This window comes from Macaca fascicularis, chromosome 9 (assembly GCF_037993035.2).
Source record: "Macaca fascicularis isolate 582-1 chromosome 9, T2T-MFA8v1.1".
In the NCBI taxonomy this organism is placed as follows: domain Eukaryota; kingdom Metazoa; phylum Chordata; class Mammalia; order Primates; family Cercopithecidae; genus Macaca; species Macaca fascicularis.
In genome coordinates, this window is record NC_088383.1 from 127,732,342 (window position 1) to 127,759,508 (window position 27,167).

General features: G+C 39.0%; 1 protein-coding gene across 2 annotated transcripts in view; it reads right to left on the reverse strand.

Annotated features, from left to right (window-relative positions):
- CACUL1 (CDK2 associated cullin domain 1) overlaps positions 1-27,167 on the reverse strand; it is a 71,388-nt gene that overhangs the window by 39,657 nt on the left and 4,564 nt on the right. For both annotated transcript variants that reach the window (XM_005566558.4, XM_045361617.3), the window contains exons 2-3: positions 9,618-9,744; positions 8,623-8,725 (exon numbers count right to left, since the gene is read on the reverse strand). In XM_005566558.4, the coding sequence (XP_005566615.2) occupies positions 8,623-8,725; positions 9,618-9,744 (230 nt within the window). The remainder of the gene's footprint in view (positions 1-8,622; positions 8,726-9,617; positions 9,745-27,167) is intronic.

The window sequence follows — 27,167 nt, forward strand, 5'->3', positions numbered from 1 at the left end:
GGATCTCTATTTTGGGCCTGGTATTATGTTAAGTCCTATGAAAGCACATGAAAATGCAAACAAAATCCTTGCTTTCAAAGGAAGACAGTAAACTTATTAGAATCATGGTCTGAATGAGAGTCTATCAAATGATCGAGGGTTAGGGCATCTCCCTGGCAAATTCTTGGGTTTGCCACAACAACTGCTTTAAGTTCTAGTAGAGATGAAAAAAACAGATTTCCACATAACTTAGAAACATTTTCAGTAGAACACACATGTAAAGGGCTATTTACCAGTTGCAATGATATTTATTTTATTTGAAACCTATGAAGATATCAATTTTCTTATTATCTAAAATCTTACTTTAGCAAGGAACAAATAGAGTATGTGGGGGAGGAAAGTTTTCTTAGAATACACTTTGTAATACAAGAGATTTAGAAATTAAAACCTTTAAAACGCATAAAAAATTTCAAAAGACCATACACAAGATAACTAGTTGAGTTATGCTGCCACCCACTGGACAAAAAATAAATAGCAAAGCAATCCTTGCTCTCATTTTAACCACCAAGGGATTTTAACCACTCAGTTTATTGGCAATCTGGCAGTAAAGATTTTATATGCAAATTGGAGTCTACAAATAGTGAATCAAAGTTAAGTACTGTTGGCTGATTACGGTTTAGTTTCTATGAATTTCCATTATTAATTTATTTGACAGTCAACTTATTTTGCTTAAAACCAACATATAGTTAGACATCAATATTACTCTAATTTTATTAAAATGGTTTAAATGTAATCAGTTAACTTACTTTTAATTAAAAGTTAAATATTTAAACTACTATAAATTCAACCTTATTTGAGATAAAAACTACATTTCCCAGCACCTTTGTCTCTGTGGTCTCTCCCCAATAGGACCCTGAATGTAGGTTAGTAGTATCTGCACTAATCCTCCCATTTGAATGTTACCATCCTGGCCTAGGAACCAAATCTCTGTGTCAACACTGTTTACTGGGGCTAACGTACAGTGTGAGTTCCAAAGCACTGACAAAAGAACTGTTAATGGGTCACTGAGTACAAAACTACTATATCAAAATGTCAGAATATTTTTATTTGGTGAAAATATACTCTCTTTTACTCTTTTAGATAACACATTAGCATACACAATAAATGTATCGACACTAATTGAGGAGAAAATGCCTCACAATTGTTTCAATGGATTCTGGATTCAGAAATACACATAGAAAAAATGAAATGAGGAAGTGTCATTTAAGACAGTTTTAAAAGATTATATATCCATCTATCCATTACAGTAGTCCCCCACCTTATCCAGTTTCCCTTTCTGAGATTTAAGTTACCCAGTCAACCACAGTCTGAAAATATTAAACAGAAAACTCCAGAAACAAACAATTCTTTTTTTTTTTTTTCTTGAGACAGAGTTTCGCTCGTCACCCAGGCTAGAGTGCAATGGTGCGATCTCGGCTCACTGCAACCTCCGCCTCCCAGGTTCAAGCGATTCTCCTGTCTCAGCCTCCTAAGTAGCTGGGACTACAGGCGCCTGCCACCACACCCGGCTAATTTTGTATTTTTTTTTTTAGTAGAGATGGGGTTTCTCCACGTTTCTCAGGCTGGTCTCGATCTCCCGACCTCAGGTAATCTGCCCGCCTTGGCCTCCCAAAGTGTTGGGATTACACGTGTGAGCCACTGCACCTAGCCACAATTCTTAAGTTTTAAACTGCATGGTCTTCTGAGTAACATGATGAAATCTTACACCATCCAGCTCCATCCCACCTGAGATATCTATCAGCACTTTGTCCAGCATATCCACACTGTTGACACTATCCGTCAGTCCCTCAGCCATCTCAGTTATTAGTTCAACTGTCACGATTATCACAGCACATGCTCAAACAACCCTTACTTTACTTAATAATGACTCCAAAGAGCAAGAGAAATGATGTTGGCAATTCAGATATGCCAAAGAGAAGCTGTAAGTGCTTCCTTTAAATGAAAAGGTGAAAGTTCTCAACTTCATAATAGGAGGAAGAACTCTACTCCAGAGGTGGGGCTTGGGTATCAGGACCAAACGGAGGACAAGCTAAAAACAGGTCAGGGCAGAAGCACCTCCCCATAAGACATGCCCACCAGTGTGCCATGTCAGTTGACCACTGCCATGGCAACACCCAGAAGTTACCACCCATTTCCATGGCAACAACCCAACCCAGAAGTTACCACCCTCCCCCTCGTTCTAGAAATCTCTGCATACTGCCCTTAATTTGCAATAGTTAAAAGTGGGTATGAGTGCAGAACTGCCTCTGAGCTGCTACTCTAGACACACTGTCCACGGGGTATCCCTGCTCCACAAGGAACAGTACCAGTCTGAAATTGTCTTCTTTTTTTTAATGCAGCACTTAGTCTTTAACATTTCATATAATAATAGACATGTTGAAGTTTTATTATCCTACTCTTTTTCTATTTATCTCATCTGTTCTCTGTGCTTTTTAAAAATCCTTTCTTGATTTATTTTAAAATTATTCCATTTTTTTCTCCTCTATGTCTTGTTAACTATGTTCTTTTACTACAGACTGCATCCTTGCCTTATCATAGTCTAAAAGAAAGTAGTGTTTTACCATTTCCCGAACAATGCAAGCGTTTCAGAACATTTTAAACCTTCACTCCCCACACTTCAACCTTACACATTATTGGTGCGAGTTTTGATTTTATATATATATATTCTTATACCCTAGAAGACGTTATCATTATTATTGATCTACACTTGCATATTTATGTTTTCCCTTCTTCATTCCTATGTGAATCTTCAAGTTTTCATCTGGAAACATTTTCTTTCTACCTGAAAAACACTTTTATTTCTTTAAGAAACTATTGGTGATGAATTCTCCCAATTCTTGCCTAAAAACGTACTTCACAATTTCGCCTGGTTTGATGATCGCCTCATCTCCTACTGTGACTAGTTATTTCGGATTAAGTGTCAGATTCTGCTTATGAAAAACTATAGAAACAATTTGATGCCTAGGATAATGGTATCTCTCCAGAATTTACTTTTGCTACTAGTAAGCTTAATCGAGGCTCTAGCAAATCAAGACCATCTTTTTTTTCTTTTTTTTATGGGAGATGGTGTCTCGCTCTGTCGCCCAGGCTGGAGTGCAGTGGCGCGATCTCGGCTCACTGCAACCTCTGCCTCCGGGGTTCAAGCAATTCTCTGTCTCAGCCTTCTGAGTAGCTGGGATTACAGGCGCCCACCACCACGACCAGCTAATTTTTTTGTATTTTTAGTAGGGACAGGGTTTCACCATCTTGGCCAGGTTGGTCTTTAACTCCTGATCTTGTGATCCGCCCTCCTTGGCCTCCCAAAGTGCTAGGATTACAGACATGAGCCACCGTGCCTGGACAAATCAAGACCATCTTAATCCAATCAGGAATCAGGCTTTAGAGATTAAGAAGGCTAGTCTTTTTTTTTTTTATTCTTGCTACTCCTGGGATGTGGTACTTCAGGTTTAATGGGCCTTACACTCCAATTTATTACCCAACCCCCACAAGTGAGTCAAAGCTCTATTAAATTTCTCAGCTCATTAGCCTCCTTTTCCAGAATAAACAGGTGACCCCAGTAGATAAATGGCTCAAATGTTAGGTTCCTCTCTCTGAGTTTCCTTCTTCTCTTAGATCCTGGCGCTATAATTCACTTTTTTTGTTAGTTCTGTGGTCTAATTTTTGTAATTGCTCTCAGCGGGGGGACGGTCCACACTATCTAGTCTTACCAATTTTATGTCCACCAATAATAGAGTCATACTTAAATATGATACATTAGCGTTACCACTAGGAACCCCTGCAACCAATAAAACCACTCAGTTTTTTTACACTGACCAAAAAATCAGCTGTGTTTACTTAATTAAGGAAAGCAGTAAATAGTATTTTAGATTTTTGAACAAGAAAGTATATCCATCAAATTAGAGTTTTTAGATTGTTCAGCCAAAAGAAGAGACTGCAGGAAGACAACCAATTAAAAAAATACTCCACTAGTGCAGGCATGAGCCAATGATGACGTGGAAGAGGAAGACAACAACGGGAATGAAAGAGGACAGAGCAAGAGATATTATAGTATTCCATCCACCTTAAGCACCCAGAAATACGAGAGAAAAAGCTAAGAGGAATATGAAATATCAAGGCTCAGAAAGAAACTAATTTGAATGAAGAGGAATTTAGATTTGGACCTCAGTATGAGGTATCTGTAAGATGAAATTCAAATCCAACAGGCAAGTGTAGGTCCTAGTCTGAGGGTCCTGGTCCAGGTCTCTCACCAAAAATATGGTAATTTCTAAATGTTTCCATAGAATTTTCCAAAACTATTCAGAATATTATTTACTGAATTGGTAAACCAATTTACTCTCTATAGTCATCTATTTCCATTCACTGATATAGGAAAATACCAGAATTGGAAATTTACATTTTGACGTTCTAGAGATACAGAAAAATAAAAATAAAAATAAAATTTCATTATCACATTTAAAGAAAGAACAGCCGGGAGTGGCGGCCCATGCCTGTAATCACAGCACTTTGGGAGGCCAAGGCAGGATGATCACTTGAGTCCAGAAGTTGAACACCAGCCTGGGCAACATGGTAAAACCCCACCTCTACAAGAAACACAAAAATTAGCCAGGCATGGAGGTGCACGCCTGTAGTCCCAGCTATTTGGGAGTGCTGAGGCCAGAGGATCATTTGAGCCCAGGAGGTCAAGGCTGCAGTGAGTCAGGATTATACCACTGCACTCCAGTCTAGGTAACAGACTGAGACACTATCTGACAAATAAATAAATAAATAAGAAGAGGGGAGTTAGTAAGGACAAGAGAAGAGCATGGTTTAAAAACATTAAAGCAAAATATACTGTCACGATTTCAAATAATCCAGCAGTAAGTTAACATGTATAGATATACACATACTGAAATATAATAGTAAGGAGAATACTAAGGGGACTTAGCTATTTGTTTTATTAGTTTAACAGCAACAACAAAAAAAAACTTTTTAAAGTGCCTGAAGTAGAAATGTCATTATTTCCAAAATGAAAGAAATGTGTTCAAAAAAAAAAAGAGGCAGCAAGTTAGATTATGCTGTCACGTAAAAAACATTTACATTCAACAAATTATTCTAAAATCTCTAAAAACCATGTTCTCTAGTTTTGAAGTCATCACTAAAAATAACTGGAGAATATGGGAACATTATTTTATATACTCTTCAACCTCCCCAACAGGATATGCTTTGGGATAAAAATAAATAAATCCCTCTGACATATAAACTATACAAACCCACAGCTATTTTAAGATGCCCTTGACTGAGGCTGACACCCTCTAGGTCCAAATCATTGATTTATCAACTCCAGCACTAAATTTCTGATTATCTGTCAAATGCAACTCCTCCCACACACTTGTTTTGGCTCATAACAACAATATTTCATTATGAAAACCAGAGCTGCAAACAAAATGCTCCATCCAAATAAAATGTTTCTGGCTCATAAAGCCTGGCACAGTCTCCTGATCTGTCCCCCATGAAAACTGCCTTAAGGTCTCTATAAAATAAAGATTACATCAGGCCACACACATCACACTGAACAAATAAATAAAATGCCCACAAATCTAAAGAGCATAGGAGTAGCGGTCATCTGAAGCTAATTATGCTACTCTTTCCATTAGCACAGCTCATATTGAGTTACTCAGCATTCAGCCAAAACACATTTGCTGAGTTGTAATTGTGGCAGACACTAAGGAAAAAAAGACAAACAAGACAGAGTCCATCCCCGTCAAGGGAGGGCCTGTGAAGTAGCCAGATAGGGAAGCAGAAACAATAACACAATCACTGCCCTAATAGAGTTCTTATTGCTGAGCTGCTATGGATCCACAGAAGAAATGCCAATAGTCTGTTCTGTTTAAAGAGGAGTGCAGGAGTTCCAGGAAGGCTTTACATAGATGGACACAAACGAGTTTAAGCCTGAGAAAAGAATGAAGAAGCATTTGCCAGGCAGGAAGCAGAAGAAAAAAATACCTTACACTTTAGTGTAAAGAACTAGATATTTTAGTAAATCTACTTCCTTTTAATGTCGAGAAAATACCTTACACCTTAGTGTGAAGGAACAAGATATTTTAGTAAATCTACTTCATTTCAGTGTCAAGAAAATGTATAAGATGATATATATTAGCATGTTTAATAAAGAGGCAAACACACAAATGCTGAGTGACAGAGCTGAAAACAGAGCCCCGGATCCCCATGTTTTAAACTACTCCCCACTGCTATTTAATAATGGTTACAGACTTTATAATCTTATAAAAGGAATCACTTTGAAGCTAGACTTTTCATAAGAGCATATTGCTGAACTCAAAGTGGGACATGTATTGATTCTAAAAACAAACTAAATATTACCCCTTTTAAAAACATTAACATCAGGCTGGGCACAGTGGTTCACACCTGTAATCCTAGCACTTTGGGAGGCTGAGGTTGGCAGATCGCTTGAGTCCAGGAGTTTGAGGCCAGCATGAGCAGCATGGCAAAACCCCATCTCTAAGGCAAGAAACACAAAGATTTTGCCAGGCATGGTGGCACATACCTGTAGTGTCAGCTACGGGGGAGGCTGATCACCTGAGCCCAGGGAGGTGAAAGCTGCAGTAAGCCATGACTGTGCCACTGCACTCCAGCCCGGGAGACAGAGTGAGACCCCATCTCAAAAAAACTAAAAAAAACACTAACATCAAAAGAAATATCACCCTGACTTACGTTTTAATCATTAATAAGAATCATTCCTATATTAATATAAGACTAAAAATTATTTAGTTTCATAATAGTCTGTATTAGTAGGGTGAGGGAAAATAGACACTGTGATACACACAGAACTGATGAGAATGCAACTTGATACAACTTCTGTGAACCACAATATGGACTTAGTAAACGACATTACTTACAAGACTGACTATACACTTCAGCACTGTTAGTAATAGCCAAAGACTGGAAGTAACCTAAATATTCATCAATCAAAAACTAGTTAAGGTGTATCAATAAAGTATGGCAGTTGAGATAAGCATTTACTTCAGCAAAACACTTGAGAAATGATGATGAACCTGACTAGGGTACTGGCAAGTGAACAGAAGTGGACAGAGTCCACAGCGAGACCAGCAGTTCATAAATTGGATTCAGGTGGGAATTCAGGTAGATGGTGGAGTGAAGAATTAGAAAGCAAATCACTCAAAAGCTATAAAGCATAGACCTAGGGTTTCATCAACAATTTATACACATTGCCTAGGCACTAAATATATGTGTTAAATGAATAAAGATGTTATAGTTGGCGGCAAAAATATGAAGAAAGAAATTTATACTAACAACAAGAAAAGTATACATTTGACTATGACAAAACACAGCTCTATCATTTGAAAAAGAAAACAAAATGCTACTTAGTACAACAACTGTTTGGGGGAAAAAAGACAAAAAAGACTAAACTGTCTCAGACCACAAGTTGTGAACAACAATATTCAAAGCCCAAAGCCCAACCCAGCATATGCTATAAACTGTGGTTATTTCAAAACTGCTGGGGTGCTTCCTAATTGTGGTGTAGACCCTGGTAATCTATCGCTGAGTGACTTTTCTTTTTTTTTTTTTTTTTTTTTTGAGACGGAGTCTCACTCTGTCGCCAGGCTGGAGTGCAGTGACGCAATCTCGGCTAACTGCGACCTCTGCCTCCTGGTTTCAAGCGATTCCCCTGCCTCAGCCTCCTGAGTAGCTGGGACTACAGGAGTATGCAACCACGCCCAGCTAGTTTTTTTGTATTTTAGTAGAGACGGGGTTTCACCATGTTGGCCAGGATGGTCTCCATCTCCTGATTTTGTGATCTGCCCGTCTCGGCCTCCCAAAGTGCTGGGATTGCTGAGCGATTTTTCTAGACATTGTTCTACTTCCATACCAAAAGCAAAGTGGGATCAAGCCCTGGTATAAAGATTATTTGGTTGGTGCAAAAGTAACGGAGGTTTCTGTCATTATTTTCAATGGCAAAAACCACAATTACTTTTGCACCAACTTAATAATACCTGATCTTCAAGCACTGAAGGTTTACTGAAGTGGGGAGGGGGAGGATCAAGCTAAGTGCTCCCTTAAACAGAAGACTTTCTGCAACCTGCCCCAGACTTTAGAGCTGAGATGATGCCTATTTACAGGAGGTTTATCAATAAAGTGTTTACTTCAGTTGTTCATATTGAAAGGCATTATAAATTAGCAGGCAAACCACTCTTCGAAGATGATAATACGAGTTCCAAAAAAAGTTAAAACATACACATATTTTGTTTTGTATCATAAAAGTCACCAAATATTGACATTAACTGAAAAACATAAGGTTTTAAACAAAAGAAATGTTGACATGGTAATCAATGGAATCAGTTAAGTTCTGAAATATATTTAATCCAAAAATTTCCACAATTTATACCAAATTTTCAAATTAATAATCTATTCCAAAAATTACATGATTTGATCAACATTCATCTAGAAAACATTTATAAATTTATATCATAATCAAATTAACAAGCTTCCAAATGTGTATTAGACAAGCTAACTGCAACCAGTCAGGAAAACCCAAGGAAGCAAAAATCAATACAATCAGTTCTTTACCTGCAGCTCCTTCGAGACTCTCTCTAAGTGATTAGTTATCTTTTTAATCAGATCACTATACATCTGTTCCGAGTGCTGCTGGCATACACATTTATACACACAACTGTAAAACAAACAAAAACCCCCACAAACCAAGTTAATCATAAAGCACTTAACTCAGACCAAGTTTTTAAAGCACACTTTTGATATATAGCCACAGATCCAATAATTCACACCTTCAAAAAGTAACCAATCACAACTTTTAAATAAAAAATTCATCCTCCCCCATCAGTGTTCGGATGGAAAAGATAGTACCATCTGCTGTCAATATGCTCTTCTAAGTAGTGTATTACACATTTAATCAGTACTAGATAATCTAACATTAGGTGAGAATCTAAGGTCTGAATATGATAACTACTTATAAACCAGGTTCTCTCTCTCTTTAAATGAATGTCAAAATAAGGAAGAGAGAGTGATTGATAATCAGTAAAGAGAGGTTTCTAACTCACGGAAGTGTTTGCAATACAACGTCTTTGTACATCAGCTGTGTGGAACAACATACTTGCCACTTCCTCCTTTCACTGTGCTGATCTCATATCCCACCCCACTTCCTAATTTGCTGCTTCCATTTACCAAAAGCTGGGAAACAAAATAACCGAAGAGAGTTAGAACTGCATGTCAATAAACACCAACAGATTAAACTAAGGTCTCCCTCTGAGACTAAAAATACAATTTTTATGCCAGATACTTCAGTCATTCTTGCTTTTATTGCTGACTTCCACAGTGTCTGCATTATGTATGGTGGAGGTGGCAGGCTTACTCTGTCATAATTTGAAAACCACTTTTCAATCAAAAAGTATAAACCAAACTCTCCAATCCGTAAGTGTGGAATACATAAAACACTCACAGAGCCTCATCTTTCGTTTTCTACATTACATATTTGTGTGCAGAATAATTCAAGTGCCCTGAACCTCGGTACACCCTTTCAGACCAAAGCAAATTAAATCTTGACTTACCTGTATATCTGTTCATAGGATATGGGGATATAGTCACCAGGACTCTGAGTTAAAAGTTGATCTATGGCACCATCCAATTTTGGCCAGTATGTGCTCTTATAATCTTCAATAGTTATAACATTCATTACTAAAAGTAAAAAGTAAAATAAATATTACTACATGCTATATGTGCAGCAAACACAAATCACAGCCATTTTGCACTCTCAAATTCCTCTCACTTACTCTTCTGCTTTTACACTGACACTCTATCACCTGACTCTCCTATTTCAATTAAAAACAAAAAAAGCAACCTGGTCAAGGATGTTAAGCAGCCATTAATCATGAGTTTAAGAGGAATTAGTATGGACCTGTCCATCTTTAAAAATAACAACCCAACAAGCAAGCATCACTGGTTTCCTTCTGGGTTTCCCATAAGCCTCTGTCATCAGCGGAGCAGTCTCAAACATGCTCTGACCCTCAGATACACAGTCAATTATGTGACAAAATGACCTATCAATGAACCACAGGAAAATTCAGAGAAACTGTGAACACCAACGATCAATCTTTGTAGACATCCTTGAGGAAATGTACCTAAGGACAGGACTATGAGGATTAAGGTCCAAATGCTGCAGTCACAAAGAGGTTGCTGGAAAACTTGCTGAGATTTACAATACCACCAGCACCTCTTCATCATTACTACAGCTCCAACTCAGGCTGCTACTATCTTAAACTGGATAAGCCCAACAGAAAAGAAGTCAGTGAACTGGCACCCTGTGCTGAGGCTTACTTCACTCCTACAGACAGGCTCTTACTCCCACACTACAGGTTTCACAAAGCATTTGTACAGTGGATCCTAACAGCTTTGAAATCCAGGTAACAGTTGCTTCACGGCACTGAAATGTTAATATTTTAAAAAGAGCTACCAGAAGAACCTACCTATATTCTGTGTCATGAACCACAGTTACCTCAGGAGTAACAACAACGAGACCAGGTATTTCATTATTTTACCAGACTAGGAAGCAGAGAGGTTAAGTGACTCAAGAACACAAGACTCATTACTGTCAGAGATACCAGGTAAAACAAAGCCTTCCCAGCGTCTTTTTATCACATTATTGATTTCCACACCTTCGTCATCCAGGTTCCAGATTTTTTTCTATGTACCATCTATATCACTTTTGTTCAATACTTTCTTTAAATCGATTCACTTCTGTTATTTAATTTTATTTCATAGGACATCTGAGGAATGAACTACTGAGGAATGTTCACAAAACAGCATGGCATAATCTTAAATGCATTTTGCTAAGTCAAAGAAGCCAGACCCAAGGGCTACATAGTCTAAGAGTCCCACTTACATGATACTACTAAAGGCAAAACCACAGGGAAGAAAACAGATCAGTGGTCGACAGGGGCTGGAAGGTGGGGAGAAGGATTATCTATAAAGCAGTAGCATGAAGGAATTTTTATGGCAATTAACTGTCTTGCATGGAACTGTGGTGGGGGATACACCACTTCACGCATTTGTCAACACCAACAGAACTGTATATCAAATGACTATGCAAATTTTAAAAAAACCAACAAAGCTGTAGTGGTAAAGACAGAATGCAAAACACAACAAAACGAACCTAATTACAAATGAATCACATAACCCACACTGAAGGGAATGGTGAATAAAGGAGTGTTTTGACTAATGTAAAGCTAAAGACAAAAAGAATTGTACATGCATGTGCGCAAACATGCAGTAGGAAGAGGCCAGACCATGTAGGTCCTTATGGGCCATTGTAAAGACTTTGACTTTTACTCTAAGATGGAGGCCTCTCTGGAGGGTTTTGAGCAGAGGAGTGACATGATCTGGGTTAGGTTTTATATGGATCATTCCAGCAGCTGTGCTGAGAGTAAACTCAGTTTGGAGGCTATGAGCTGATATGAGATTGGGCCAGAGGGTGGCACTGAGGACAATAAGGAGAGGTCAGATTTTGAAGATATTTTAAAAATAGAGTCAACAAGATTCACTGATAGATTAGATGTGAGATGTGAAAGTAAGGTCAACAGTGGCTCCTCCAAAGCTTCTCGCTTGAGCACCGAAGGATGGGGTTGTCGTTTACTAAAATGAGGAAGACTGCACAAAAAGCTTAGCTGTCCAGGGGGCATAGCAGATACTGTTGGTGCCCCACCCACCCATTTACCCCATCCATACCCTAAAGCTACTTCTCTCAGTGTTTTGTCCAGCTGCCAGAGCTTGCTCTGCTTGCAGAAGGAGCAGGTAAGAAATTGTGGGCGAATTAACAACCCCAGAGCAGACTTCAACCAATGACTACTGAAGATTCAGTGTCATTACCCCAGTAGCTCCCTCTCCTTTTGGGTGAGATGACTCTCAGGCCCCTGTGCTACACTGACTCCCAGAGCTCCTCACTGGTACTAAACTCCAGCTGCCTGCAGTGGTGACTTTACCTTACTGGCTTCCTTACCTTCCCTGTCTCACTTCCCCAATCCCCCCAGAGCTGCTTCCCAGGGTCACCCTCTTGCACTTGATACTGAAAAGTGTTACACACTAGCTCTAGAATATGACCTTTGTATTTCTGTAATCCTTAGGATTCAAAAAAACTGAAAAAGAAATTACATTCTATGTGATTCTGAGTTAGAGAATCCCTTATCAGTGTACCACCTAAACCACATGAAATACCTCTCTACACCAAAAGTTGAGAGTTGAAGCTTAGATAACATGCTCAAAAAGAAAACTACGAGTAGTAATGCCAGTAATTAATATACCAATCTCCTGGGCTCCTAAAATGCTTAGTTCAATAAACCACATGCTATGGCTCCATCTGGGAGCACTCCTACTTCTCAAGCACAGGCTTCGCACTTTCGCAAATCACCAAGTCAAAGATATGAAGAAACGGGGAAAAAGAAACCAAAATGTAAAGTCCTGTAGTTCTAAGTACAAAATGGGGACTCACTACAGAAACAGTGACTGCTGATGCTTTTACATATCTTTGAAAAGAGACTTTAAAACCAAATTGAAAAAGGCATGTGTCACAGTAGAGAATCTAAAACCCTATTTCCACACATTAAAAACAAAAGCTGTTTCTATTTCCACACATATTATTATATACAATACATATCTATGTTACCTGAATAACTAATAGAAAGCCAATTCAGTGACCTTACATGCTAGCTAACATTTCTTCCCAGGAAGGTTCTTCATAACAATCTGCAGTGAACACTTAAAATGACAATGCAGGAAACTTTAAGATACTTATTTACTTGCTTATCTCAACCCAATCCTTGGTTTAAAAAACAAAAACTCCTAGCTATTTGTTCAGTTTAACATCTGACACATACAGTCTCAGAGTGTGTGTGTAATCTTGAACTTAAAAACTAGATCCTTATATTAGAGATATGTAATTACTTTCAACTTTGCCCACAGAAAAGTTTACACTGACCAAAAGAAAGAGAAGGCCAGATGCGATGGCTCATGTCTGTAATCCCAGCAGTTTGGGAGGCCGAGCCGAGAGCAACGACTGTGCCCAGAAGTTCAAGACTACACTGGGCAATATGGTGAGACCTCACCTCTACAAAAATTTAATTAAAAAAAAAATTAGCTGAGCGTGGTGACGCACGCCTGTGGTCTCAGCTACTCGGGAGGCTGAGGTGGGAGGATCTTTTAAGCCCAAAGACCAAGGTTGCAGCAAGCCATGTTCACTCACACCCCTGTACTCAGTCTGGGCAACAAAGCAAGACTGTCTCAAAAATGAAACAAAACACAAAAGAGTAGCCAAAATTCATGCTATGTGTAGAAGACAGCTGATTTACTACTTTAAAATGGGAATGCTAAGATCAGAGCAGCATGATGAGATCTTAGGAGATCTGCAGGGCTGCCTATTTAGACAATACTTTTCAACTTTTTATTTCTTGATTTCTATAGTTCAGTATTAAGCCTGTTATTAGAAAATACATAAGCAAAAGGAGGAAATAAAAAATCACTCATAATCTCACCACCAGTATATTGTGGCTGTGCCAGTGTATTGTGCCAGTCTTTTCAATGTATATTATATGTGGCTAAAGAGTATATACAGACATCCAATGAACTAAAGAATTCCTTGAATTTTACTTTTTAGATAATTAACTAAATTCCTTTTCTGTATGTAATGAGCATTATCAGCAAGTAAGAGCCAAAATGAAAGTATGAAATCTAAACAAAATTAAGTTACCACTAAATTACTAAATTTCATCTAGGTTAGATTTTCAGCTTGAAAATAATGAACTACTTTTTAAGCTATTTAAAGAAGGCACTACAGGCACAAACACCTACAAGAGCCATGCTAATAACATAAACAAGTAAAGCAGGCCTGGTGCAAGAATAACAAAAGTGGTGAGGGCTTTATTGAACAGCAGAATGTGTGTTGCCCTCTAGAGGCATTGAAGTTCAAGAAATTTTAAAACACTTACTAAAAAAAATGTAAAAACATCATGCCACAAGGCTTAAACCTAGAAACACATATTTATAAAATAACAAGCTCACACAGTCTAAATTCCACTGAGAAAGTAGTTTAACTGACCTTTACTAAGATAAAATGAAACCAAGTCTAAAACATATGGAATAGCTGGAACCTTCATTCAGGAAATATTATCGGGTTGCTGATAAACAGGAAACCATTAGAGGTCTATAATTCATACCAGGCAGGAATAAATATGTTCAACTCTTACACTTTTTTAATCCAAATAAGTTGACATATTATTTATTGTCAATCTCCCTCAAACTAGACGTAAGCCCCATGGAGAAGGAATTCACTGCTAGAACCCCAACTCTAAACAGGATATGACACCTGGTAGGTACTCAATAACATCTGTAAAGCGAATTAACTTAGTGAGGCAAAACAAATGCTGAACAGAAAAACAGTACAAGATATATTGCTTATTAGCTGTTTTGGAATTAAAGCTTAAATCACATGTGATTTCACACAGGCTAAAGCAAACCAGGTTAGCCCTACTATATAATCCTTTTAAGGTTTGTTTGTTTTATAAGGGAAGAATAAATTCAGAAATTATAGTAAGCATTATGAATTCATACTTGGTCTACTGTAGAGACTGATTATTACTTTCTATCAGTGCTTCCAAAGTGTAGATCCAGAGCAGCAGCAGTAGCATCACCTGGAAACTTGCTGCAAATGCAGACGGTCAGGCCCCAACACAGATCTGCTGTATCAGAAATTCTAGGGGTGGGTGGAACCCAGGAAGCTGTTTAACAAGCCCTCCAGATAATTCTTAACGCCTGTTAAAGTCTGAAAAACATTCTAATGCTTCAGCAGCTCAGGACAGCCAGGGTTCACTTAGGTGTTCCTCTTTCCTCAATTGCTAATATATGGTTTGCCTGTTCTCAACAACTTGAATTGAAGAGTCAAATAAAGGTGTGAATATATCAAACAAAATGTTAAAAAGGTAGCTAGGAACTGTCTTCCTACCAAAGATTCACTAAAACTCTTCCATATCCTTTCTCCCCACCAAAAGTCACCTTCATTTAGAACAGAATCTTTAAGAATGTAGTAATTGCAATTATAAAATAAATAATTAAGCCAAATTTAAAAGGCTAAATTATAAATGACTTTTTAATTATAATTAACTGCAGGCCGGGCGCGGTGGCTCAAGCCTGTAATCCCAGCACTTTGGGAGGCCGAGACGGGCGGATCACGAGGTCAGGAGATCGAGACCATCCTGGTTAACACGGTGAAACCCCGTCTCTACTAAAAAATACAAAAAACTAGCCGGCCGAGGTGGTGGACGCCTGTAGTCCCAGCTACTCGGGAGGCGGAGGCAGGAGAATGGCGTGAACCCGGGAGGCGGAGCTTGCAGTGAGCTGAGATCCGGCCACTGCACTCCAGCCTGGGTGACAGCGCGAGACTCCGTCTCAAAAAAAAAAAAAAAAAAAAAAAAATTAACTGCAACTAGATAATCAGAACGGACAAGGAGAAAAGAGCCCTTTGTTACCTATTTAACTCCAGCTAGTTAATGTATGCTATCTAAAAGAAAAATAGGACTTTTTGTCACTAGATTATGCTTATCTGTCAATAACAATCCAATAAATCTGGCTGAATGTTCCAGCAAAATGTTCTGCTCCCTCCAGCACAGGGGGACGACTGAACTCTTCCAAGATTCAGACTCAGAGCAGTTGAAGGCCAAGAACATAACCTGAGGAATGGAAGGGAAGCCCTTGTAGATACAGGAGAGGAATGGTCATAAAAAGTGTAAGAAGTAAAAATCATACAGAAATATTTTTAAACAGAAAAAACTTTATCAGGATAAGAAAATATTTTTGTATAGTTGTACTGTGTTTATGTTTTAAGCTAAGTGTTATTACAGAGGAGCCAAAAAGTTTAAAACTTAAAAGGTTTATAAAGTAAAAAAGTTACAGGAAGCTAAGGTTGATTTATTATTATTATTATTATTATTATTATTATTATTATTATATATATATTTTTTGAGACAGCTTCTCTCACTCTGTCGCCCAGGCTGGAGTACAGTGGCGCAATCTCAGCTCACTGCAACCTCTGCCTCTGGGGCTCAAGTGATCCTCCCATCTCAACCTCCAGAGTAGCTGGGACTACAGGCAAGTGCCACCACACTCAGCTAATTTCTGTTTGTTTTTTTTTTTTTGATAGAGATGAGGTTTTGCCATGTTCCCCAGGGTGGTCTCAAACTCCTGGGCTCAAGTGATCTGCCTGCCTCAGCCTCCCAAAGTGCTGGGATGACAGACGTGAGCTATAGCATCTGGCCAGAGCAATTTTTACATAAATTTAGTAAAACCTAAGTGTACAGTGTTTTTAAAAAGTCTAGAGCAATATACAGAAAGGGCTTCACATTCACTCATCCCACTCACCCACACAACTTCCAGTCTTGCAAGCTCCAATCATGATAGGTGCCATATATAAGTGTACCATTTTTTTACCTTTTATACCATGTTTTTACTGTACCTTTTCTATGTTTAAATATACAAATACCATTATGTTACAGTTGCATACAGTATTCAGTACAGTAGCATGCTGTACATATCGTACAGGTTTGTAGCCTAAAAGCGATAGACTATATCCTATATAGCCTAAAGTTGTAGTGGGCTATACTACCTAGGTTTGTGTAAGTATACCCCATGATGTTCCCACAGTATGGAAAATCGCCTAACAAAACCATTCTCAGAATGTATCCCTGTTGTTAAGCAAAGCATAACTGTACTTTATCCTTTTCCTTATTAGGAGGGGAAAAAAACTTGTACCGTCTACTCAGGTATATTTTGATTTGCCAGTACAAGAGGGCAGCAATTGTTTCTAAAGTAAGTTAAAGCCTTTTGAAAGTTGTGTGCTTCAGGTATTTGTTTGGGAAGTTTCTAAGCTTTAGGGTTTATGGTTTATATAATTCAGTTTAAACACTATGGACAATTTAAAATGTCTACTGTGATCAAGAGTTAGTCATTCCTCATTGTATGGTTACATTCACGTAAACAACCAGATGACACCGATGTCTTATTTTCATTTCATCTAAGTTCCCATTAACATACTCTTTAAGGGTTCTGTGCCCCCCACCCCATAACAAGACAACATTTTGGTCCAGATAAGCCTTGTAACATACAAGCTGTATAAAACCTCCTTTGCCTTGCTTCAAATGAAGTGCCTCGTCCCCCAAAACACTGTAAAACTTGTAAAGCAAACACACGGTTACCGTTTTACTGCTTAGAAATCTACACAATTTTCAATTAGAGGAAATGTAATAAAATACTAGAAACTTCCTTCATCACTACTATCTAAAAAAAAAAAAAAAAAAAAAAAAAAAAAAAAAAAAGACCTAGCTGTTGTAGCCTACCAGCAGATTGAGATCTATGTTCCTTTAGAATAGTTACTGTACAACACTGGTTCTACCATTACAACATCCATAGGAGCCTGTGACACAGTTCCTAAAATGGACATGTTACGACATACATACACATACAAAAAGTTCAAGAGCTATCAAGACATCCAATTTGGCTCCAACTCCACCTAATCCAAAATCTCATAAAATTCAAAGTACTCAAAATTCAAAACAGAAAAGTATTTGCCCAACTGAGATTACATAGGTGTAAACTATGCTAATTGCAGGTTTACCACAGTTTTAAAATTTAATGGTGTCTTCCAAGATTTAAGTAAGTCAATCTCTCTTTGGCATTAAAAGCCCAGTAGAGTCTGAACCTTGAAGCAGTAGTCTGAGGCAGGTGCTGTGGTGGACACCAATGGTGGATAAACAAACCTTGCCCTGTAGGCCCCTGAAAAGGTCAGGACTTGAAGACGGAATACTATGAAAAGGCATTTTTGGAAATGGGTGGCAGATGCAGTAGAAAAGTTTGCAGACTAAACAGTAAAAAGAAAAGAGGAGGATTATTCTGTGGAGAAACTGAGAGACAAAGGGTTAGGACTCTGAGACCTAGAAACATGCGGGTCAGGACTGTGAGGGAATGAGAAGCACAGAGCTGGCAGATTAAGCAGAAATCAGCATAAGAAATGCTCAAACATCTAGCCCCACTCCTTTCATTCCAGAATGCTATGCGCCAGGAAAAAGATGCTTTGCTTCCCCCTCCACCTATCCACTCTGCCATTCTCTCAAGAGTGGAAGATCCTTCTCTAGAGAAACTAAACAGTCCCAGAGAAAAGACATTCACATACTAGTATTTGGCAGTTCCTCAACAAAATAGCAGCCCTGCATTCAATCAGCCTAACAAACATGAAGCCCAACACTTCAACCTGACAAGGCTCATTATAAACACAGAGCTAGCAATTATCTTTTTTCACTTTTAAATATGAATAGACAACTAAGAATCACGAAAGATTTGTAGAAAGTCTCGGACAAGAGATCAAAACAAAATTTGAAAAGCTAAAAACAAAGATAATCCAGAGAATAGAACTTGTTTAAAAACTATAATTACTACATTTAGAAAGGTAAGATAAAAATTAAAAACCGTGTCATAAAAAACAAGCAATCCAAGCGCTCTTTTTTTTTTTTTTTTTTTGAGACAGAGTCTCGCTCTGTCTCCAGGCTGGAGAGCAGTGGCGCGATCTCCGCTCACTGCAAGCTCCGCCTCCCGGGTTCACGCCATTCTCCTGCCTCAGCCTCCAGAGTAGCTGGGAGTACAGCCACGTGCCACCACAACTGGATAATTTTTTGTAATTTTAGTAGAGACGGGGTTTCACCATGTTAGCCAGGATGGTCTCCATCTCCTGACCTTGTGATCCACCCACCTCGGCCTCCCAAAGTGCTGGGATTAGAGGCGTGAGCCACCGCGCCCAGCCCCAAGTGCTCTTAAAAAAAAAAAAAAAGGCTGAGCGCGGTGGCTCACGCCTGTAATTCCAGCACTTTGGGAGGCCAAGGCGTGTGGATCACGAGGTCAGGAGATCGAGACCATCCTGGCTAACTCAGTGAAACCCCATCTCTACTAAAAATACAAAAAAAATTAGCCGGGTATGGTGGCGAGCGCTTGTAGTCCCAGCTCCTCGGGAGGCTGAGGCAGGAGAATGGCGTGAACTCAGGAGGCGCAGCTTGCAGTGAGCCGAGATTGCTCCACTGCACTCCATCCAGGGCAACAGAGGGAGACCCCGTCTCAAAAAAAAAAAAAAAAAAAAGTCAGTGTTAAAAATACAACACCAAGAAAATCTCCCACAGCTTTATGAGAAAGGGGATGTAGCAAAATGTGGTTAACAGACTTAGAAGATCAAAACAGAATTCAACATTTGACTACCAGTAATTCCAGAGAAAACAGAATAAAGAAAACGTAAAGGGAGAGAAATATTAACACATTAATATTTTTTAAATCTCAGAAATTTTCTCAAGGGGAAAAAACGAATGGCACCTGACTTCTCCATTGTAATATGCGTGCTTAAAGTTAATGAAGCAATACTTTTAAGATGCCAAGGAAAAGTTATTTTCTGTTAAGAATTATATACCCAAACTATCAATCAAGTGTGAAAACAGCATTTTTAGATATGCCAAGACCTGAAACTTTATCCACACACTCTCAGGAAATGACTAGAAGATATGCTCTATACACATACTTGGAAATTCATCAATAAAAATGAAGACGAAGAAGCAATCATTCCAAGTATCCGGGAAGTCCCTGAGTGGCAACTATGCACTGGCCCTAAGCAATAAACAGAAACAAGAGGACTAAGCTTCACAGACAGACAAAAACAAAAGCTGATTTGTTCGAGCATTTCAAAAACACCAGTGCCAGGTACATGGTGAATCAAACGAAGCTGTTGAGAAGTTTTAAGAGTTAAGTTCAGTTGGGTGCGGTGGCTCATGCCTGTAATCCCAGCGCTTTGGGAAGCTGAGGCAGGTGGATCACCTGAGGTCAGGAGTTCGAGACCAGCCTGGCCAACATGGTGAAACCCCGTCTTTACTAAAAATACAAAAAAATTAGCTGGGTGTGGTGGTATGCACCTGTAATCCCAGCTACTGAGGAGACTATGGTGGGAGGATCGCTTGAACCTGGGAGGCGGAGGTTGCAGTGATCTGAGATCACACCACTGCACTCCAGCCTGGGTGACAGAGCAAGACTCCATCTTAAAGAAAAAAAGACTAAGTTCAACAATAATTATGCCAATACAAATCAGGCAACTAACAACATTCTATGTAAAATAAAATGTAAACTGAGTACACTTTAGGCCCTTCAGTAAATATTTACATAGCTATAATGTAAATATGGCTTACTGATTAAACCACAAATTGTGGCCGGGTGCAATGGCTCACATCTGTAATTCCAGCACTTTGGGAAGCCAATGCAGGCAGATGGCTTGAGACCAGGAGTTCAAGACCAGCCTGGCTAACATGGCAAAACTCCATCTCTAATAAAAATGCAAAAACTAGCCGGGCATGGTGGCACATGATTGTAATCCCAGCTACTCAGGAAGCTGAGGCACCAGATTTTCTTGAACCCAGGTGGCAGAGGCTACAGTGAGCCGAGATCACACCACTGCACTCCATCTCTACCAAAAATACAAAAAATTAGCTGGGTGTAGTGGCAGGTGCCTGTAGTCCCAGCTACTCAGGAGGCTGAGGCAGGAGAATGGGGTGAACCTGGGAGGCAGAGCTTGCAATAAGACAAGATCATGCCACTGCACTCCAGCCTGGATGACAGTGCAAGACTCCATCTCAAAAAAAACAAAACAAAACAAAACTGTGATAGTAAAAGAACTAGAAAGGTAAGGTATGTTAGAGGTATAAAAGAATTAAATCCTGGAAGTCAATAGACAATATAAGAATGATAAATTAAGCAGTAACAATATCACCACATTGAAATGTGTGGCTAATACCAGAAGAAACAGCTAAATGAATCGTAATTAAATGACTGACTTTGAGTAACAGGTCTAGGAATGGGAAGGGGTAGGGAAAGGAACCACTGATTTTCATTATGTGTCTTTTTGCATAATTTGAGTTTTAAAATTATAAACCTGTATTATTTTAATAAGAGCAAAGTACTGTTTTTGTTTTTTAAGTACAAAGAGTCTGGTGAATCTCAAATCCTCAGAAATGGAAAAGCAAAATCTATTGAAATTAAATTTTTGTTTCAGGATAAATTTTGTTTCATAGTATCTCCAATATTCTAAGGCAAAGGAAATGAGAAAACTCAGAATTTACCAACTGCCTCTGGACCTCTCTGACTGTTCCATAGACACCTTAAAAGAGACAGACAGACAGACACACACACACACACACACCCTCACTTCACACCTTTACTCCTTCACATCTGGGTCAAAGGCACTGACAGCTACCCGTCATCCAAACCAGCAATCTTTAATCTTCATCTTCCTTCCCTCACCCCCCAAATTTTGTAGATTCTAGTCCCTAAATATCTCCAAATTGAATCCTAAACCTCCTGTCTTGTAAAATTGTATTCGTTCAAGTCTTCATCTTTGTCTAGACTACAGAAATTTTAACACCCCTAACTAGCCTCTAGGCCTTCATTCTCTCTCCGCTCTAAATTAACACACTAAAGCAAATTTCTCCCTTGAAACCTCCCATTACTACAGAAGAAAATCCTTCCTCTAACACGGTCCTTCACTATCTAGCCTTTTCTATCTATCCATGTTTAATTTGTGCCACTCTCTCCTCATACTCTGTATTCCAAAAATAATTTCAATTCTGGGTCTTTGGCACAGGCTGCCCCTCTGCAAGGAAGTCTCTTCCAGTCCAGCTTCCCCATCCCCACCCCCATCCTCCTGGCCAACTTCTATTCATTTTTATAAAGACTCTCTTTCCTGAATGCTACCAAATACATAACTCTTTTATAGCATTTAATCATAATGTATCATAATTATCTTTCTGTCATCTCCCACATTAAACTGTGTCTCTTCATTACCAGAGGCTAAAATATTACTTTGGCATACAATGAACACTTAATAAAATGCCATTCAGATGATGAATCAGCATACCTGCAACTACATATTACAGATCTATTCAACTTTATCTATAGAGGTTAATAACCAAATGTCCACAGAAGCAGGAAGAAAAATGAAAGGCCAGTTTGCCCTGTCAAGACATACCATAAAAGGATATCAACAATCAACTTTTACATAGTGCTTAACAGTTTACAATGTGAATACATACGGTCTACGGTAAATAAACAGTATTCAATTTCTTTAGAGATTTGGGACTGGGCCTTAAGTAAACATTAAAATGGCTTTCTCTTACAGTTTCATCAACATCATTTTATATGATGCAGGTCAAAAAATAGCAAGACAAGATCTCCAATAAGATCCTGAAGTTTGGCCGGGAACAGTGGTTCACTCCTGTAATCCCAGCACAAACGGGGCCATTTTGGTGGAGTACGATCAATCTGAAAACCCTGACCTCATGAAACCCTGCTTACACACCCCTCCTTCCCAACATGAGACTAACTTTACTTGATTGAAGACCTTGCCATATTATTACCTGAAACCTCACAAAAAAGATTCTCTCTCTAAGCAGAACTCACTGTCTCTAGATCTCTAACTAGAATCAGATTTCCCAAGGGAATAAGTACCAACCCTCAATAAATAGGAGACAGCTTACATTCCAAAAGAACTATAAGACTTTAATACATTATACAGCAGAAATCTGGGAATACATGTGGGAATGGATTCGGAAGGTGCTGAATAATGAAGACAGAACTTTAGATGAGACAAGTCATTAAAAGGAATGCACTTACTAAAGATTCTTTTTTCACTATACTACTTCAAGAAGCTGGGTACAGTTTTAACAGTTTGCTTGGTTAACTGAAACCTGGACTGTCAGCCTGCATTAAAAACACTTGGAGCTCTCACTGATTAAGAGCAGGATTAACAGCAGATTAGATACTGAAAAAGAAAACATCAGTCAGCGTAAAGACATAGCATTAAAATTTATCCAAACTAAAGCACAGAGAGTAAAAAAAATACAAATAAAAATCTTTACGAAAATGAACAGAAAGAACCTCAGTGACACATGGTACAATAATAAGTGATATAACATATGTGTAACTAGTGGCAGGGGGGTTCTGACAAAAAATAATGAATAATTTTCCAAATTTGACAAATTCTAAAACCCCACAAATTCAAAAAATAAACATCAAAAAAGAACATAAAAAATTGCTGAAAACTTAAGATTAAGTAAAAATTTTTAAAGTACCCAGAGAAAAAAGGGACATAAATAGAGAGAAACAAAGATAAGACTATACAGACATTTATTAAAGAAACAATAAGGCCGGGTGCAGTGGCTCACCTGAGATCAGGAGTTTGAGACCAGCCTGGCCAACATGGTGAAACCCTGTCTCTACTAAAAATACAAACATTAGCCGGGCATGGTGGCACATGACTGTAATCCCAGCTATTCAGGAAGCTGAGGCACCAGATTTTCTTGAACCCAGGAGGCAGAGGCTACAGTGAGCCAAGATCACACCACTGCACTCCAGCCTGGGAGATAGAGTGAGTCTCTGTCTCAAAATAAAAAAATTTTTTTAAACTGTGATAGTGGCCAGGCACCGTGGCTCAACGCCTATAATCCCAGCACTTTGGGAGGCTGAGGCGGGTGGATTACGAGGTCAGGAGATCGAACCATCCTGGCTAACACGGTGAAACCCCATCTCTACTAAACATACAAAAAATTAACTGGGCGTGGTGGCGTGTGCCTGTAGTCCTAGCTACTCAGGAGGCTGAGGAAGGAGAATCGCTTCAGCCGGGGAGGTGGAGGTTGCAGTGAGCTGAGATCGCGCCACTGCACTCCAGCCTGGGCAACGAGAGCTACATTCCGTCTCAAAAAAAAAAAAAAGAAAGAAAAGAAAAGAAAAAAGAAACAATGCAGGTCAGAAGACAATGGAAAGACATCTTGACATCTTTAAAGTGCTTATAGAAGAAAAAAAAAAAAGCTGTATAGCTAGAATTCTACATCCAGCAAATATCCTTAGAAAATGAAGATAAAATAAAGATTTCTGCAGACAAAAGCTGAATAAATTGAAGGCCAACAGAACTACATTATAAGAAATATTAAAGAACTACATTATAAAAAATATTTAAAATATAAGAAAAAAATGTATAATATAACTACATTATAAAAATATTTTCTTCCCTAAAGAGGGAAGAAAAATAAGAGGTGGAAACTTCCATCTACACAAAGGAAAGAAGAGGGACAGATATGGCAACTATCTGGGTAAATACGAAAGATTTACACTCCAGTTTATTGTTATTTCAAAGAAATCTCAGTATGATTCCATTCATATGAAATATCTGGAGGCTGGGCAAGGTGGCTCATGCCTATAATCCTAGCACTTCGGGAGGCTGAGGCGGGCGGATTACTTGAGGTCAGGAGTTCGAGACCAGCGTTGCCAACATGGCAGAAATCCCATCTCTACTAAAAATACAAAGTTAGCCGGACATGGTGGTGCATGCCTGTAGACCCAGCTACTCAGGAGGCTGGGGCAGGAGAATCACTTGAGCCCGGGAGGTGGAGGTTGCGGTGAGCCGAGATCACACCACTGCACTCCACCCTGGGCAACAAGAGCGAAATTCCGTCTCAAAACAAAAACAAAAACAAAACACACACACAATGATCTGGAATAGGTAAACCCATAGAGACAGAAAGCAAACTGGTGGATGCCAGGGGCAGGGAGAAGTGAGGAAATGGAACTAATTGCTTAACGGGCATGGAATGTTATTTTGGGTTGATGAAAATGTTTTGGAACTAGATAGACAGAGGTAGTTGCACAACACTGGGCATGTACTAAATACCACTGAATTGTTCACTTTAAAATAATTAATTGTGTGTTACATAAATTTCATTCCAACTTTTTTTGGGGGGCCAGGATGGGAACAGATTCTCGTCATGCTGCCCAGGTTGGAATGCAATGGTGCGATCTCAGCTCACTGCAACCATCACCTCCTGTGTTCAAGCAATTCTCCTGCCTCAGCCTCCTGAGTAGCTGGGATTATAGGCGCGCACCACTATAACCAGCAAATTTTTGTATTTTTAGTACAGACGGGGTTTCACCACGTTGGCCAGGCTGGTCTTGAACTCCTGACCTCGTGATTCACCCACCTCAGCCTCCCACAGTGCTGAGATTACAGGCATGAGCCACCATGCCTGGCTTATTCCAACTTTTAAAAAAAGATAAATGACTGTTTTGAGCAAAATTAATGACAGTGTGTTTGGGGAATTATGACATATTAAAGTAAAATGTACAACAATAGCATAAAGGACAAGAGTGGATAAATGGAAGTATACCGCTATTAGGTTTTTATATTATAAGTAGTCTAACACTATTTAAAGGTAGACTGTTATAAGTAAAACTTTCATAATCATAAATCCTAGAGTAACCCCCAAAGAGCAAAACAACCATCCTAATAAGCCAAACTGGAGACAAAACTGAATCATAAAAATAACAAAAAAGAAGACAGGAAAAGGGCTGGGCACAGTGGCTCACGCCTGTAATCCTAGCACTTTGGGAGGCCAAAGTGCGCAGATCACCTGAGGTCAGGAATTCAAGACCAGCCTGGCCAACATGGCGAAACCTCATCTCTACTAAAAATACAAAAATTAGCCGGGTGTGTTGGTGCAGGGCTGTAATCCCAGCTACTCAGGAGGCCGAGGCAGGAGAATCACTTGAACCAGGGAGGCAGAGGTTGCAGTGAACTGAGATCGTGCCACTGCACTCCAGCCTGGCCACAGAGCGAGACTCCATCTCCAAAAAAAAAAAAAAAAGACAGGAAAAGAGGAAGATTTTTAAAATAACAGATGGACAAAGAGTAAACAAAAGTGCAAGACAGTATGATTTAAACCCTACCATATTGGTAACTACATTAAACACAATGGTAGCAGAGGTTGTCAGACTGGATTTTAAAAAAGCAAGATCTAACCATATGCTGTCTACAAGAAATGTACTTTACACAAATAAAAGTAAAATGATGGTAAATACACTATGCAAACAACAATCCTTTAAAAAAAACCTAGAATGCCTACAAGTAAAAGTAGTCTTTAGGGTAAGGAACATTAACAAGGATAAAGACAGACATTCCATCATGATAAACAGTCAATTCATCAAGAAGATATTCAACAATCCTAAATATGATGGACTAAGTAAGATTAATGAAACAGAACTGACGCCCATACATACATGATCAGTTACTTCTGACAAAGTTGCCTCAGTAAGAAAAGGATAGTCTTTTCAACAAATAGTACCAACACAATTAGATATCCATATGTAAAAAAGGAGCCTCAATCCTTATCTCACACTATAAAGATATCAACTCGTAATTCAGATCACAGACCTAAACATAAAAGCTAAAACCATAAAACTGCTTGAAAAAATACAGAAAATATCTTGACTTTGGGGCAGACAAATATTTCTTAGGATACAAAAAGCAACAGCCAGAGAAGAAAAAATTGACAGTTTAGACATCATCAAAATTAAAAAACAGCTACTCTTCAGAGGACACCATTAAGGAAAAAAAAAGACAAGCCAGAGAGAGAAAACAGTAATAATACATGCCTGACAAAACTTGTATCCAAAACTTACAGTGAATTCTTTACACACATTAAGACAAACAACAAAAGATGTGAGCCGATGCTCACAAACAAAATTATAACGCAAGCAAATGATCACATGAAAAAAACAACGGCACATGTAAAAGAGAAATGCAAAGTAAACACACAAAGAGATACTACACTTATCCTCTAGAACAGGGGTCCCCAACCCCAGGTCGTGGGAACCGGTCGGTGGCCTGGAAGGAACCAGGCCACACAGCAGGAGGTGAGCTGTGGGCCGGTGAGCATTACCACCTGGGCTCCGCCTCCTGTCAGATCAGTGCAGGAATTAAATTCTCAAAGGAGCGCCAACCCTATAACGCAAGGGATCTAGGTTGCACGCTCCTTATGAGACTCTAAGATATGATGATCCGAGGTGGAACAGTTTCATCCCCAAACCATCCCCCAGTCCACAGAAAAATCGTCTCTTCCACAAAACTGGTCCCTGGTGGGGACCAATGCTCTAGAAAGGCTAAACTTTAAAAGACTGTCAATACCAAGAATGCAGAACCTAACCAGCACAAGTGCCAA